Source organism: Epinephelus fuscoguttatus, linkage group LG4, assembly GCF_011397635.1.
Source record: "Epinephelus fuscoguttatus linkage group LG4, E.fuscoguttatus.final_Chr_v1".
Taxonomy (NCBI): Eukaryota; Metazoa; Chordata; class Actinopteri; order Perciformes; family Serranidae; genus Epinephelus; species Epinephelus fuscoguttatus.
In genome coordinates this window covers 47207309-47225487 of record NC_064755.1, presented here as the reverse complement: position 1 = coordinate 47225487, position 18179 = coordinate 47207309, and the positions used below count along the sequence as shown (strand labels likewise).

Sequence of the window (18179 nt, the reverse complement as noted above, 5' to 3'; positions counted from 1 at the left end):
TCCCACCATCATGCCACCATCATGCCACCATCATGCCACCATCATCTACCATCATCCCACCATCATCCCACCATCATCTACCATCATTCCACCATCACCCCACCATTATCCCACCATCATCCCACCATCATGCCACCATCATCTACCATCATTCCACCATCATCCCACCATCATCTACCATCATTCCACCATCACCCCACCATTATCCCACCATCATGCCACCATCATGCCACCATCATCTACCATCATTCCACCATCATCCCACCATCATCTACCATCATTCCACCATCACCCCACCATTATCCCACCATCATGCCACCATCATCTACCATCATTCCACCATCATCCCACCATCATGCCACCATCATCCCACCATCATGCCACCATCATCCCATAATCCCACCATCATCCCACCATCATCCCCCATCATCCCACCTTTATCCCCTATCATCCCACCATCATGCCACCATCATGCCACCATCATGCCACCATCATCCCACCATCATACCACCATCATCCCGCCATCATCCCCCATCATCCCACCATTATCCCCTATCATCCCACCATCATCCCACCATCATCCCACCATCATCCCACCATCATCCCCCATCATCCCACCTTTATCCCCTATCATTCCACCATCATTCCACCATCATCCCACCATCATCCCACCATCATTCCACCATCATCCCACCTTTATCCCCTATCATCCCACCATCATCCCACCATCATCCCACCATCATCCCACCATCATCCCACCATCATCCCACCATCATCCCACCATCATCCCACCATCATGCCAACATCATCCCACCATCATCCCACCATCATACCACCATCATCCCACCATCATCCCACCATCATCCCAAATAATGTCACCATCATCCCACCATTATCCCCCATCATCCCACCATCACCCCACCATCATCCCCATCATCCCACCTCATCCCTCATCATCCCACCATCATGCCACCATAATGCCACCCTCATGCCACCATTATCCCACCATCATACCACCATCATCCCGCCATCATCCCCCATCATCCACCATCATGCCAACATCATCCACCATCATCCCACCATCATCCACCATCATCCCACCATCATCCCCATCATCCCCATCATCCCACCATCATTCCACCATCATCCCACCATCATCCCACCTTTATCCCCTATCATCCCACCATCATCCCACCATCATCCCACCATTATCCCCCATCATCCCACCATCATCCCACCATCATTCCACCATCATCCCACCATCATGCCAACATCATCCCACCATCATTCCACCATCATTCCACCATCATCCCACCATCATCCCACCATCATCCCCCATCATCTCACCATCATCCCACCATCATCCCACCATCATCCCACCATCATGCCACCATCATCCCACCATCATGCCAACATCATCCCCCATCATCTCACCATCATCCCACCATCATCCCACCATCATCCCCATCATCCCCATCATCCCACCATCACCCCATCATCCCACCATCATCCCACCATCATCCCCATCATGCCACCATCATTCCACCATCATGCCACCATCATCCCACCTTTATCCCCTATCATCCCACCATCATCCCACCATCATCCCACCATTATCCCCCATCATCCCACCATCATCCCACCATCATTCCACCATCATCCCACCATCATGCCAACATCATCCCACCATCATCCCACCATCATTCCACCATCATTCCACCATCATCCCACCATCATCCCACCATCATCCCCCATCATCTCACCATCATCCCACCATCATCCCACCATCATCCCACCATTATCCACCATCATCCCACCATCATCCCACCATCATCCAACATCATCCCCATCATCTCCACCATCATCCCACCATCATCCCACCATCATCCCCATCATCCCCATCATCCCACCATCACCCCACCATCATCCCACCATCATCCCACCATCATCCCCATCATGCCACCATCATTCCACCATCATGCCACCATCATCCCACCATCATCCCACCATCATCCCACCATCATCCCCCATCATCTCACCATCATCCCACCATCATCCCCATCATCCCCATCATCCCACCATCACCCCATCATCCCACCATCATCCCACCATCATCCCCATCATGCCACCATCATTCCACCATCATTCCACCATCATGCCACCATCATCCCACCATCATCCCACCATCATCCCACCATCATGCCAACATCATCCCCCATCATCCCACCATCATCCCACCATCATGCCAACATCATCCCCCATCATCTCACCATCATCCCACCATCATCCCACCATCATCCCACCATCATTCCACCATCATCCCACCATCATCCCACCATCATCCCACCTTTATCCCCTATCATCCCACCATCATCCCACCATCATCCCACCATCATCCCACCATCATCCCACCTTTATCCCTATCATCCCACCATCATCCCACCATCATCCCACCATTATCCCCCATCATCCCACCATCATCCCACCATCATCCCACCATCATCCCACCATCACCCCATCATCCCACCATCATCCCACCATCATCCCCATCATGCCACCATCATCCCACCATCATCCCCATCATCCCCATCATCCCACCATCATGCCACCATCATTCCACCATCATGCCACCATCATCCCACCATCATCCCACCATCATCCCACCATCATGCCAACATCATCCCCCATCATCTCACCATCATCCCACCATCATCCCACCATCATCCCATCATCATCCCACCTTTATCCCCCATCATCCCACCTTTATCCCCTATCATCCCACCATCATTCCACCATCATCCCACCATCATCCCACCATCATCCCACCTTTATCCCCTATCATCCCACCATCATTCCACCATCATCCCACCATCATCCCACCATCATCCCACCATCATCCCACCATCATCCCACCATCATCCACCATACCATCATCCCACCATCATCCCACCATCATCCCACCATCATGCCACCATCATCCCACCATCATCCCACCATCATCCCCCATCATCCCACCATCATCCCACCATCATCCCACCATCATCCCACCATCATGCCACCATCATCCCACCATCATCCCACCATCATGCCAACATCATCCCCCATCATCTCACCATCATCCCACCATCATCCCCATCATCCCACCATCATCCCACCATCATCCCACCATCATCCCACCATCATCCCACCATCATCCCACCATCATGCCACCATCATCCCACCATCATCCCACCATCATACCACCATCATCCCACCATCATCCCACCTTTATCCCCTATCATCCCACCATCATTCCACCATCATCCCACCATCATCCCACCTTTATCCCCTATCATCCCACCATCATCCCACCATCATCCCACCATTATCCCCCATCATCCCACCATCATCCCACCATCATCCCACCATCATGCCAACATCATCCCACCATCATCCCACCATCATCCCACCATCATTCCACCATCATTCCACCATCATCCCACCATCATCCCCCATCATCTCACCATCATCCCACCATCATCCCACCATCATGCCACCATCATCCCACCATCATCCCACCATCATGCCAACATCATCCCCCATCATCTCACCATCATCCCACCATCATCCCACCATCATCCCCATCATCCCCATCATCCCACCATCACCCCACCATCCACCATCATCCCACCATCATCACACCATCATGCCACCATCATTCCACCATCATGCCACCATCATCCCACCATCATCCCACCATCATCCCCCATCATCTCACCATCATCCCACCATCATCCCCATCATCCCCATCATCCCACCATCATCCCACCATCATCCCCATCATGCCACCATCATTCCACCATCATGCCACCATCATCCCACCATCATCCCACCATCATCCCACCATCATGCCAACATCATCCCCCATCATCTCACCATCATCCCACCATCATCCCACCATCATCCCACCTTTATCCCCTATCATCCCACCATCATTCCACCATCATCCCACCATCATCCCACCATCATCCCACCATCATCCCACCATCATCCCACCATCATGCCACCATCATCCCACCATCATCCCACCATCATCCCACCATCATCCCACCTTTATCCCTATCATCCCACCATCATCCCACCATCATCCCACCATTATCCCCCATCATCCCACCATCATCCCACCGTCATCCCCGATCAACCCACCAACAATCCACCATCATCCCACCATCATCCCACCATCATCCCACCATCATCCCACCATCATCCCACCATCATCCCACCATCATGCCACCATCATTCCACCATCATGCCACCATCATCCCACCATCATCCCACCATCATCCCACCATCATCCCCCATCATCTCACCATCATCCCACCATCATCCCCATCATCCCCATCATCCCACCATCACCCCATCATCCCACCATCATCCCACCATCATCCCCATCATGCCACCATCATTCCACCATCATGCCACCATCATCCCACCATCATCCCACCATCATCCCACCATCATGCCAACATCATCCCCCATCATCTCACCATCATCCCACCATCATCCCACCATCATCCCACCATCATCCCACCTTTATCCCCTATCATCCCACCATCATTCCACCATCATCCCACCATCATCCCACCATCATCCCACCTTTATCCCCTATCATCCCACCATCATTCCACCATCATCCCACCATCATCCCACCATCATCCCACCTTTATCCCTATCATCCCACCATCATCCCACCATCATCCCACCATCATCCCACCATTATCCCCCATCATGCCACCATCATCCCACCATCATCCCACCATCATCCCCCATCATCCCACCATCATCCCACCATCATCCCACCATCACCCCATCATCCCACCATCATCCCCATCATGCCACCATCATCCCACCATCATCCCCATCATGCCACCATCATCCCACCATCATCCCACCATCATCCCACCATCATCCCACCATCATGCCAACATCATCCCCCATCATCTCACCATCATCCCACCATCATCCCACCATCATCCCATCATCATCCCACCTTTATCCACCATCATCCCACCTTTATCCCCTATCATCCCACCATCATTCCACCATCATCCCACCATCATCCCACCATTATCCCCCATCATCCCACCATCATCCCACCATCATCCCACCATCATTCCACCATCATCCCACCATCATCCCACCATTATCCCCCATCATCCCACCATCATCCCACCATCATCCCACCATCATGCCACCATCATCCCACCATCATCCCACCATCATCCCACCATCATCCCACCATCACCCCATCATCCCACCATCATGCCACCATCATCCCACCATCATCCCACCATCATCCCACCATCATCCCACCATCATCCCACCATCATGCCACCATCATCCCACCATCATCCCACCATCATGCCACCATCATCCCACCATCATCCCACCATCATCCCACCATCATCCCCATCATCCCACCATCACCCCATCATCCCACCATCATCCCACCATCATCCCACCATCATGCCAACATCATCCCCCATCATCTCACCATCATCCCACCATCATCCCCCATCATCTCACCATCATCCCACCATCATTCCACCATCATCCCACCATCATCCCACCATCATCCCACCATCATCCCCATCATCCCCATCATCCCACCATCACCCCATCATCCCACCATCATCCCACCATCATGCCACCATCATCCCACCATCATCCCACCATCATCCCACCATCATGCCACCATCATCCCACCATCATCCCACCATCATGCCAACATCATCCCCCATCATCTCACCATCATCCCACCATCATCCCACCATCATCCCACCATCATCCCCATCATCCCACCATCACCCCATCATCCCACCATCATCCCACCATCATCCCCATCATGCCACCATCATTCCACCATCATGCCACCATCATCCCACCATCATCCCACCATCATGCCACCATCATCCCACCATCATCCCACCATCATGCCAACATCATCCCCCATCATCTCACCATCATCCCACCATCATCCCCCATCATCCCACCATCATGCCACCATCATGCCACCATCATCCCACCATCATCCCCATCATGCCACCATCATTCCACCATCATCCCACCATCATCCCACCATCATCCCACCATCATCCCCATCATTCCACCATCATCCCACCATCATCCCCCATCATCCCACCATTATCCCCCATCATCCCACCATCATCCCACCATCATCCAACCATCATGCCACCATCATCCCCCATCATCCCACCATCATCCCACCATCATCCAACCATTATCCAACAGATCTTACAGTACCAACTTTATGACTGTAACTGTGATCGTCTCAGTTTCCTGCAAACATGATGTCATCACAAAGACACTCCAGTCACATAAACCCATTAGATGTGACAACATGCTGCCTCTGTACAGGCTAACGTGAGTGTTTTTTTAATTGTAGTCTGGTAGGTTTGGTGACAGTTATTTCAGGGCTGTGTCTTGTTAAACAAAAAGGATCTTCCTGTTTAACACAAAGCTCTATCTCTGCAGGGATCCTTTAATCATGATGTCACACACTCAGAATAACAATCAATCCTGTCAGGGACAGAAACAAACTCTGTTAGTGGATGCACATAGTGGTTACAGCTGCGACCCTCTCAGTCTGTAGCTCTCACCAGTCACTGAGACACCGACAGGAGAAAACAGGCTCCAGGTAGAGAAACACCAAACGTATCCTCTAAACAGGCCGAACAAAGGTTTATATTCATTAACACTGACACCTCGTATGTCCACCTATAGACACAGTCTGAGTCCAGACCTGTAACTGTAACTTGGTCATGTCCATCCATGTGTACATGTGTTATAGTGACATAATGCAACACGCAACCTAAACCACCAGCCGAGTGTTTCAGTGGCAACCTCGACCCCACAGCTGCAGATCACGTCAGCCATGGTTCATCTGCCTCCTCTTAGCTCCATGTGCTGTTGTTGGCTAGTCCTTCTCCATACCGTGCTTCTACTGAAACTGTCCATGAGCATGTTGTGCTGCTAACTCCTTGACGTCCGCAAAGCCATCCCATGCTTCGGCTACCAGGCTGGCTGTGGATGTGTCCGTCAGTTTGGTCGTCTGTCAGGAGGATGTTTGTCTTGATGTGTCGCTGAATCGAAACTGAATTCAGCGACGTGTTGAAGGTTTGCTGCTGATGTTGTGATGCATGTTGGCAAGGACATGTAACAGCAGGTCACACTTCATACCTGACACGTCCTGCTGGATGAACTATCACTCAAGTTTCTTTACAACCTCCGTCCCAAAAAAGTCCGGACGCTGTTTAAACCCCAAATAAAACCAGAATGTAATGATCTGTAAATGACCTTTATTCAATCCAGAGACAGTTAATGTTCATGTTTACAACAGAACAATAAAGTTTTATCAGTTTGAACGTCTCGTCTCTGGACTGGATTGAACTGAATAACAATGACTGAAATGGTTGGTTCTGTTTTTAACACAGCGTCTGAAGAGTTCTTTTGGACTGAGGGTTGTAGACTGTTGACATGAATCAATAACCCACAGTGACATGTCTGTCTGTGTCTGTCCATGTCTGTCCGTGTCTGTCCATGTCTGTCCATGTCTGTCCATGTCTGTCCATGTCTGTCCGTGTCTGTCCATGTCTGTCCGTGTCTGTCCGTGTCTGTCCATGTCTGTCCCTGTCTGTCTGTCGCTGTCTGTCTGTGTCTGTCCGTGTCTGTCTGTGTCTGTCCCTGTCTGTCCGTGTCTGTTTGTGTCTGTCCGTGTCTGTCCATGTCTGTCCCTGTCTGTCTGTCTGTCGCTGTCTGTCTGTGTCTGTCCATGTCTGTCCGTGTCTGTCCCTGTCTGTCTGTGTCTGTCCATGTCTGTCCCTATCTGTCTGTGTCTGTGCCTGTCTGTCTGTGTCTGTCTGTGTCTGTCCCTGTATGTCCATGTCTGTCCCTGTCTGTCTGTGTCTGTGTCTGTCTGTCCCTGCCTGTCTGTGTCTGTCCCTGTATGTCCATGTCTGTCTGTGTCTGTCCGTGTCTGTCCCATTCTGTCCCTGTCTGTCCGTGTCTGTCTGTGTCTGTCCCTGTCTGTCCGTGTCTGTTTGTGTCTGTCCGTGTCTGTCCATGTCTGTCCCTGTCTGTCCATGTCTGTCCCTGTCTGTCTGTCTGTCGCTGTCTGTCTGTGTCTGTCCCTGTCTGTCCGTGTCTGTGCCTGTCTGTCTGTGTCTGTCCCTGTATGTCCGTGTCTGTCCATGTCTGTCCCTATCTGTCTGTGTCTGTGCCTGTCTGTCCATGTCTGTCCGTGTCTGTGCCTGTCTGTCTGTGTCTGTCCGTGTCTGTCCCTGTATGTCCATGTCTGTCCCTGTCTGTCCGTGTCTGTTTGTGTCTGTCCGTGTCTGTCCATGTCTGTCGCTGTCTGTCCATGTCTGTCGCTGTCTGTCCATGTCTGTCCCTGTCTGTCTGTCTGTCGCTGTCTGTCTGTGTCTGTCCCTGTCTGTGTCTGTGTCTGTCCCTGTCTGTCCCTGTCTGTCCGTGTCTGTGTCTGTGTCTGTCCCTGTCTGTGTCCGTGTCTGTCCCTATCTGTCGCTGGTTGCCCGTGTCTGTCCCTGTCTGTCCCTGTCTGTCCGTGTCTGTGTCTGTGTCTGTGTCTGTCTGTCCTTGTCTGTCCGTGTCTGTGTCTGTCCCTGTCTGTCCCTGTCTGTCCGTGTCTGTCCTGTGTCTGTCCCTGTCTGTGTCTGTCCCTGTTTGTCCGTGTCTGTCCCTGTCTGTCCTTGTCTGTCCGTGTCTGTGTCTGTCCCTGTATGTCCGTGTCTGTCCATGTCTGTCCCTATCTGTCTGTGTCTGTGCCTGTCTGTCCATGTCTGTCCCTGTCTGTCTGTGTCTGTCTGTCTGTGTCTGTGTCTGTGTCTGTCCCTGTCCCTGTCTGTCCCTGTCTGTCCCCCTGCAGGCTGATGACACCTACATGCAGCTGAAGAAGGACCTGGAGTACCTGGACCTGAAGGTGAGCCGTACAGAGTTAACGTCTCCTCTGAGTTGTGTTTCTGATCTGAAATGTGTCGGACTAACACACTTACTGATGCTCACGTCTGACCCTCGGCCCGTGTTGAGCTGTTGAACAGAGACATTAGTCAGAGACCCCCCCACCCCAGTAGTCCTGTAACTCGTCTGACTGAAGCAGTCGCCATGTTTGTGACTGCGGCTCTGTGTCTTTGTGGTTTTGACTCCAGATCAGAGCTCTAGAGCCCCTGATCCTCGCAGTTCACAGTTTACTACTGCACTGCACTGCTGGGCCTCTCAGGTCGCTGATGAACGTAAGAGCTGGACGTGTGTGTGTGTGTGTGTGTGTGTGTGTGTGTGTGTGTGTGTGTGTTCATGTGGACGTGATGCTCGTGCATGTGTTACATCCTCTTGTGTTCAGCGTAGGGACGCATGTGTCCAGCGTGTGTGTGTGTGTTTAGACAGTCTCTGTTGTAGGACCATCCCATCGCTCACAGCACCACATTCACAGCTTGACTGGCATCAGATGTGACCATCGACCCCCCCCCCCCCTCACACCATGGTGATGTAACGATGCTGTTGAGAAGTGGGCATGGGATGGCTCGGCAGTGCATGTGTCGTGGCTGTGGCCCGGTGGTTGAAAAGCCAGCTGCTTCTACCATCGTCTCTGAAACGCTGCACCTCCTTGACATGAACACAGGACTCTACTGTGTCTCCACTGTGATCTGTCCAACACGAGCACGTCGTCCTCAACAAATCATTTACAAACACAACAAAGAGCTGACGTCAGTTTAAACTGATGATCTGGTGAATTGACACGTGTGCTCTGTTGTAAAGGGACAGTTGAGGTGTTTTAAAGTGCGACTGTATCAGGTACTGATCCACAGTCAGTATGTGACCCACTGTAGATGTCAGTCAGCGTCTGACATGAAGCTCAGAGAGGTCCTGCTGTGTGGGGGGTCAGTGACAACAGTTGACACCGAAAAAATTCAGTTTAGCTGTTCACTGTATTAAATGTGAACACTTTCTGACAGGAGAGTGAAGCTGCTCTCTTCAGAAAAAACAGTGAGTGAACACGGAGCTGCTGGTCGACAGCTGCCTCCATCAGTTTGTTAGTTTGTGCCACTTTGGTGAATCTGAATTAACCCTTTACAACACCAAAGTGGCACAGTAACACAAACACACTCAGTGATGGAGGCAGCAGTCGACCAGCAGCTCCGTGTTCACTCCTGTTAAATCGCATAGATGAGATGAAGACGTGAACATCTTCACTGTCAGATCAAGCTGTCTGAAGGTGAAGCAGTGAGAATATTCTCAGTATAGCGACACATATATTGTCATTGCTGACCCCGCCCACAGTAGTAGATACATTAGCTTCCGTTTCAGACTCCATCCTGCAGCATCAACCAGGGAACATGCCAGCTGACACCTGCTGTAGATAACACACTGACTGTGGAGCAGAGCCTCGTACAGCCCCACTTTAAAAACTCCTGTTACTGTTTTTAGGAAGTTAATCTCACACTGTAGAAGCCTGTCAGTAAAACTCAAAATCCAAGGTTTGTTCCCAAAATAAAAACTTTCTGACTTTTTATCCTGACGGGATGTCATTAAGTGTTCAGAGGGTTTATTGATGAGTCAGATCGTGCAGGGCTTCAAAGTGTCCATAGTCGTAGTGTTCTTCATGGCAGGAGCTGATTCTGTGTTTCAGATGTCACCCATGTTGTCATGAACACGAGGTGAAGTCTGTCTCTGCCTCGTGTAGCTGTAGTTTGTAGCTGCTCTCTGTATCTACCACGCCTCACACACTGTGTTCACACCTGAACATGTTTCGTTTCCATCTCCAGGTCGCAGGAAGTCAGACGCTGAAGGATTCAGGGAAACCTGTCAAGGTGGCAGAAAGTGATGTGGACGTAAGTACGAGCTTCACGGCTCCTTAAAAGGTTGCTGCATTTAAACACACTTTGATTCATGATGCTGTGGAGGAGACTGTCAGCTCAGTGTGGGGAAGTGAAGCGCTCGGCCAAGAAAACTTCATTTATACTCATCACATACTGAACTTCATCAAATCCAAAAGTCTGCAAAATGTTACCAACATTCAGCTGCAATGATTAGTCAATATATTGATGAGTCGACTGGAAGAAAATGTTTTGATAATCAGTTAATCACTTAAGTTATTTGTCAAGTACAAACGTCCAACATTTTCTAGCTTCTTAACTTTAATAATTTGCAGCTTTTCTTTGTCATTTCCCATCATAACTGAAAACAACCAATATGAAGACGTCACTTTGGTCTCTGGACAAGTTTTTATACATTTTATAAACCAAATAATTAAGTAATTGATCAATTGTGAAAATAACTGTCAGATTGATCGGTAATGAAAACAATTATTAGGTGCAGCTTCAGTCCAACATTTTCTATTACTGATTGAAGTTTAAAGAAAATTGTAGCTCACTTTCTTTGTTTTAAGGCGAATTTGTGATTTAAACTTATTTTCCAGTTGTGTCCTCGGTGAACAAAGAATCCAAAAACAGGTGAACATTCATGAATAACTGAAGTCACAGCCTCTCACAGAGCTGCAGAACAATCACAGTCTCATTTATCATGTCAGATGATCTAACATGTTGTGATATAAAACATTTCCCATCAGGAGCCCTGTACTGCTCACACAGACACGCTCCTCCGCCGTGCACCAGACTGTTACTCAGGTGTGAGTGATGTCCTGACCTTCTGACGTGATCAGTGAGACTGTGATTGCTGTGCAGCAGCTGTCTGAGTAAACTCAGCTTTGACATAGTCTTGCTGAAGTTAAATATGGACCCAGGTGACTTCAGTTCATCAAGAACGTTCAGCTCTTCTGGATTCTGACGTCAAATGATGATTTAGTGTGTGAAGGATTTCTGTCCATTTATTAAGATAACATCTGAGTCTCAGTAGACACTCAGTTTCAGTGTGTTAAGTGAGCGGCTCAGACGGCTGCAGATCAACACAGTGAACAGTGATGAAGATGAGAATCTGGACGTTGTGTAAAAATTTTGGAGGACTGATAAAGTTTCGTTTTGAGGGTGAGAGTGTGAACAGGTAACTGTTACACCTGCTTCAGTTTAATAAGTCAAACTATCCTCCACAGGTTTGATTATTTCTCCTCTCAAAGTATTTCTCAGCTGTTTAAACATTTTATGAGAGCGCTGTCTGCCATGAATATTTGATTAGATCCAACATCGACATCACCGTGGAGACAACAACAGCATGAATGATTCATGAGGTGTGTGTGTGTGTGTGTGTGTGTGTGTGTGAGCACTTTGTTCACACGGAGCTGCAGAATCACGACCGTCTGACATCACTGTTTGTTTTACCGCAGGATGATGAAGGGTCCACGCTAACAGAGGATTAATTAACGAGAGCTGCTGACACTGTAATTAACAGTGTCAGGTGGGTCACGCCCACTCTGTGTAACAAGCTCACTCATGTTAATTACACCACGAGTCCAGCTCCGTGGTCACAGACCGCCGTGCTCGCAGAGGTTCACAAACACACGGTTTATCTGCAGCTGCAGAGACGAGAGGAAGCTGTCATTAACTTCATTAGCAGAGGCCAGCTGCTCACTGCGCTCTCTGTCTCCCCCTGCAGGTGAAACTAAGTCGGCTGTGTGAGCAGGACAAGATCCTCAAAGATCTGGAGGCCAGGATCAGCTCCCTGAAGGAGGACAAGGTACGAACCCAGCTGGTTACACCATCTCACCATATCAGCTGACGTCGGGCAGGCTGACGGGTCAGCGTGTTCAGATATGACATGACAGTGTCACATTCAGGGACAGAGCTGATATCAGAGGAGTCACAGCTGAAGATGTTCCTCTTTTAAATCATATGTTCACATTTCCAGGCCTCATTACGGAGCCTGGAGTTATTTAATGTACGTGTTCTAACCGAGAGGTGACGAGCTGCTCGGACTTTCTAAAAAACCACTTTCGTGCTTTGACATTACAGACAAATTCACTAAAAACCCATATGTCCCAGTTTTACAGCAGCACTTTAATGCAGCGTGTGTTCATGGATCATTTTGAAGCTGAAAATCACAAAGAGTCTCAAACTCAACACGCACCTGTAACCTGACATTTGCAGGTCAGGTGGTCAGGTGGGCGGAGCTTACATCGTCAACAGTCCGTACATGCATGTTAAACAGTGTCACATATTTATTAACACAGTGATCAGATCTGTGAAGCTGAAGTTAAATATTAATATTTATTCAGGTCGTCACATTTGTATTTATAAAACAGATGGATCAGAGCACACATTTGTAAGAACCAAAAACTACACACAGGTGGTTTACACATGTGTTGATATATACGTATATATATATATATATATATATATTATATTTATTCACCACCTCTTTGATCAGACACAAACCTCCTGTCATCACATATCCTCAAAGACAAAATGAACCTGAGTGAATAAATGCTTCAGGTCCAAGTTACAGCTCGGTGATTAATGTGACAGCTTCCTGTCATGTGACACGTGTGAGTGCTGCCAGCTCATCACATGATGAAATAGATAATAAATATATTACATTTATTCATTAAACTGCGTTTGTTTTGTACTCAGAGGTCGGAAGTCAGAAGTGGGAATGACATCACCTCTGAGTTGACAACAGTTTTTGCATTCTCGCTGACGACAGTGGACAAGTCGAAAAAAAAACAAAACACGGACGTCCCAAAAGAAAGCCTTTGTTGCCCTTTGTTGAGTAAAGACAGCTTCAAACCCATCATGCACTCCAACTGATGAAAGCCACAGATGAGGCTGAGCTAATGTAAAACAAATAAGATAGAATTGCTATAAACAGTACTTTAGCAGAGTGTATGTGACCGGCAGCCATCTTGAATTCGTAAGTCAGGGTTGATGCGGTTGCTCTGAGTTTCTGAGTTGGAAATCTGATCTCAGTGTGCGTTCGAGTTTAAACTTCGGACTGAGAACTGGGAATTTCCGACCTCAGAGTACAAAACGAACGCAGCAGAAGTTTGAAGATTTCAAAATTTTTTGTGAAGATGATGACGTCATTAATTTCAATGACAGACATTCAGAGTTCACATCAGGTCTCATAGGGCTGCGAGACAAAACCATAAATGTATTTAATTATATGCGTCATTATATGTGTAGTTTATTTTTATTTTTATTTTATTTAATATACTTTATTAATCACACTGAGGGGAAATTCAATTTTTTTTCACTCTTTTTTAGTCATTAACACACAGGTCCGAAAGACACACACATGTGTGTAATGTATTATATAATTATATATGTAGTTATATATGTAATTATATATGTAGTTATATATGTAATGTACGGTCTGGAATAAAAGTGTGACTCTAAACAGCTCAGAGGGCAACAGAGGGATAAATAATAATAACAATAATAATAATAATAAATGTAATTTCCAGGAGCCAGGGTCACCTCTCAGAGACTGTAATAAGAGAACAGGAGACATGTTGTCACTGTGATTAAAACAGGAAGTGAGGTCAGATCTTATTGGTTCATAACTGACGTCAGGAAACCTGTTGAATGGGACTGAAAATGTCTCAGAGCAGCTTTGGTTGACGTGATGCTGCGTGTCTCTCTGTCCCCTCAGGACAAGTTGGAGAGTGTCTTGGACGTGTCCCACCAGCAGATGGAGCAGTACCAGGAGCAGCCGGCCCACGTCCACAAGATCGCCTACCAACAGAGACTGCTGCAGGAGGACCTGGTCACCATCAGGGCCCAGATATCCCGTCTGTCCACGGTACCTACAGGACACTATAGGACACTACAGGACACTACGGGACACTACAGGACACTACAGGACACCACGGGACACTACAGGACACTACAGGACACCACGGGACACTACGGGACACTACGGGACACCACGGGACACCACGGGACACTATAGGACACTATAGGACACTACGGGACACTACGGGACACTACAGGACACCACGGGACACCACAGGACACCACGGGACACTACGGGACACTATAGGACACTACGGGACACTACAGGACACTACAGGACACCACGGGACACCACAGGACACCACGGGACACTACGGGACACTATAGGACACTACGGGACACTATAGGACACTATAGGACACTACAGGACACTATAGGACACTACGGGACACTATAGGACACTACAGGACACTATAGGACACTACGGGACACTATAGGACACTATAGGACACTACGGGACACTATAGGACACTACAGGACACTACAGGACACTACAGGACACTACAGGACACTACGGGACACTATAGGACACTACAGGACACTATAGGACACTACAGGACACTACGGGACACTACAGGACACCACGGGACACCACAGGACACCACGGGACACTATAGGACACTATAGGACACTACGGGACACTACGGGACACTACGGGACACCACGGGACACCACAGGACACCACGGGACACTACAGGACACTACAGGACACCACAGGACACCACGGGACACTACGGGACACTATAGGACACTACAGGACACTATAGGACACTACGGGACACTACGGGACACGATAGGACACTATAGGACACTATAGGACACTACAGGACACTATAGGACACTACAGGACACTACGGGACACTATAGGACACTACACGACACTACGGGACACTATAGGACACTACGGGACACTACGGGACACTATAGGACACTACAGGACACTATAGGACACTATAGGACACTACAGGACACTATAGGACACTACAGGACACTACGGGACACTATAGGACACTACAGGACACTACGGGACACTATAGGACACTACAGGACACTACAGGACACTACGGGACACTATAGGACACTACAGGACACTAGGACACTACAGGACACTACAGGACACTATAGGACACTACAGGACACTACGGGACACTATAGGACACTACAGGACACTAGGACACTATAGGACACTACAGGACACTATAGGACACTACAGGACACTACAGGACACTATAGGACACTACAGGACACTATAGGACACTATAGGACACTATAGAACACTACAGGACACTACAGGACACTACGGGACACTACAGGACACTATAGGACACTATAGGACACTATAGAACACTACAGGACACTACAGGACACTACGGGACACTACAGGACACTATAGGACACTATAGGACACTACAGGACACTACGGGACACTATAGGACACTACAGGACACTAGGACACTATAGGACACTACAGGACACTATAGGACACTACAGGACACTACAGGACACTATAGGACACTATAGGACACTACAGGACACTACGGGACACTATAGGACACTACAGGACACTACGGGACACTATAGGACACTACGGGACACTACGGGACACTATAGGACACTACAGGACACTATAGGACACTACAGGACACCATAGGACACTATAGGACACTACGGGACACTATAGGACACTACAGGACACTACGGGACACTATAGGACACTACAGGACACTACAGGACACTACGGGACACTATAGGACACTACAGGACACTAGGACACTACAGGACACTACAGGACACTATAGGACACTATAGGACACTACAGGACACTACGGGACACTATAGGACACTACAGGACACTATAGGACACTACAGGACACTATAGGACACTACAGGACACTACAGGACACTATAGGACACTACAGGACACTATAGGACACTATAGGACACTATAGAACACTACAGGACACTACAGGACACTACGGGACACTACAGGACACTATAGGACACTACAGGACACTACGGGACACTATAGGACACTACGGGACACTACAGGACACTATAGGACACTACAGGACACTACGGGACACTATAGGACACTATAGGACACTACGGGACACTACAGGACACTATAGGACACTACGGGACACTACAGGACACTACGGGACACTACGGGACACTATAGGACACTATAGGACACTACAGGACACTACGGGACACTACAGGACACTATAGGACACTACGGGACACTACGGGACACTATAGGACACTACAGGACACTATAGGACACTATAGGACACTACAGGACACCATAGGACACTATAGGACACTACGGGACACTATAGGACACTATAGGACACTACGGGACACTATAGGACACTACAGGACACTATAGGACACTACAGGACACCATAGGACACTATAGGACACTACGGGACACTATAGGACACTACAGGACACTACGGGACACTATAGGACACTACAGGACACTACGGGACACTATAGGACACTACAGGACACTAGGACACTATAGGACACGACAGGACACTACAGGACACTATAGGACACTATAGAACACTACAGGACACTACAGGACACTACGGGACACTACAGGACACTATAGGACACTACAGGACACTACAGGACACTAGGACACTATAGGACACTACAGGACACTACAGGACACTATAGGACACTACGGGACACTATAGAACACTATAGGACACTATAGGACACTACAGGACACTACAGGACACCATAGGACACTACAGGACACTATAGAACACTACAGGACACTACAGGACACTACGGGACACTACAGGACACTATAGGACACTACAGGACACTACAGGACACCATAGGACACTACAGGACACTACGGGACACTATAGGACACTATAGGACACTACGGGACACTACAGGACACTATAGGACACTACGGGACACTACGGGACACTACAGGACACTATAGGACACTACAGGACACCATAGGACACTACAGGACACTACGGGACACTATAGGACACTATAGGACACCATAGGACACTACGGCACACTATAGGACACTACAGGACACTATAGGACACTACAGGACACTACGGGACACTGCGGGACACTATAGGACACTACGGGACACTATAGGACACTACAGGACACCATAGGACACTACAGGACACTACGGGACACTAAAGACACTATAGGACACCATAGGACACTACGGCACACTATAGGACACCATAGGACACTATAGGACACTACGGGACACTATAGGACACTACAGGACACTACGGGACACTACGGGACACTATAGGACACTACGGGACACTATAGGACACTACAGGACACTACAGGACACTATAGGACACTACGGGACACTACGGGACACTACAGGACACTATAGGACACTACAGGACACTACAGGACACC

The 18179-nt window shown here is 48.8% G+C and overlaps 2 protein-coding genes across 76 annotated transcripts in view; one reads left to right on the top strand and one right to left on the bottom strand.

Moving 5' to 3' along the window:
* LOC125887903 (pleckstrin homology domain-containing family A member 7-like) overlaps nt 1-18179 on the top strand; it is a 222073-nt gene that overhangs the window by 187204 nt on the left and 16690 nt on the right. For all 50 annotated transcript variants that reach the window (XR_007449241.1, XR_007449230.1, XR_007449216.1 and 47 more), the window contains exons 14-17: nt 8945-8998; nt 10839-10904; nt 12622-12702; nt 14617-14766. Coding sequence is in view for 1 of the 50 variants with exons in the window: in XM_049575015.1 (XP_049430972.1) it covers nt 8945-8998; nt 10839-10904; nt 12622-12702; nt 14617-14766 (351 nt within the window). In the remaining 49 variants the exon portion in view is untranslated. The remainder of the gene's footprint in view (nt 1-8944; nt 8999-10838; nt 10905-12621; nt 12703-14616; nt 14767-18179) is intronic.
* LOC125887908 (clumping factor B-like) lies at nt 550-8932 on the bottom strand. Of its 26 annotated transcripts, none has more exons than XM_049575028.1 (5): nt 5621-8932; nt 4318-4570; nt 3726-3948; nt 1228-1568; nt 550-618 (listed from the first exon to the last, which is right to left on the bottom strand). In XM_049575028.1, the coding sequence occupies exon 1, from the start codon at nt 8399-8401 to the stop codon at nt 7415-7417; it is 987 nt and encodes a 328-aa protein (XP_049430985.1). In that variant the 5' UTR covers nt 8402-8932; the 3' UTR covers nt 550-618; nt 1228-1568; nt 3726-3948; nt 4318-4570; nt 5621-7414. The 26 variants fall into 26 exon arrangements, 17 of the variants coding, with proteins under 17 accessions (XP_049430985.1, XP_049430982.1, XP_049430980.1 ...); XM_049575025.1 differs by having other exon boundaries at nt 556-694; nt 1185-1568; XM_049575023.1 differs by lacking the exon at nt 550-618 and having other exon boundaries at nt 1123-1568; nt 3715-3948.

Excerpts from the sequence above, each read along its gene's own strand:
- LOC125887908 (XM_049575028.1), bottom strand. The coding sequence starts at position 8,401 with ATGGACAGACACGGACAGACACAAACAGACACGGACAGACAGGGACAG.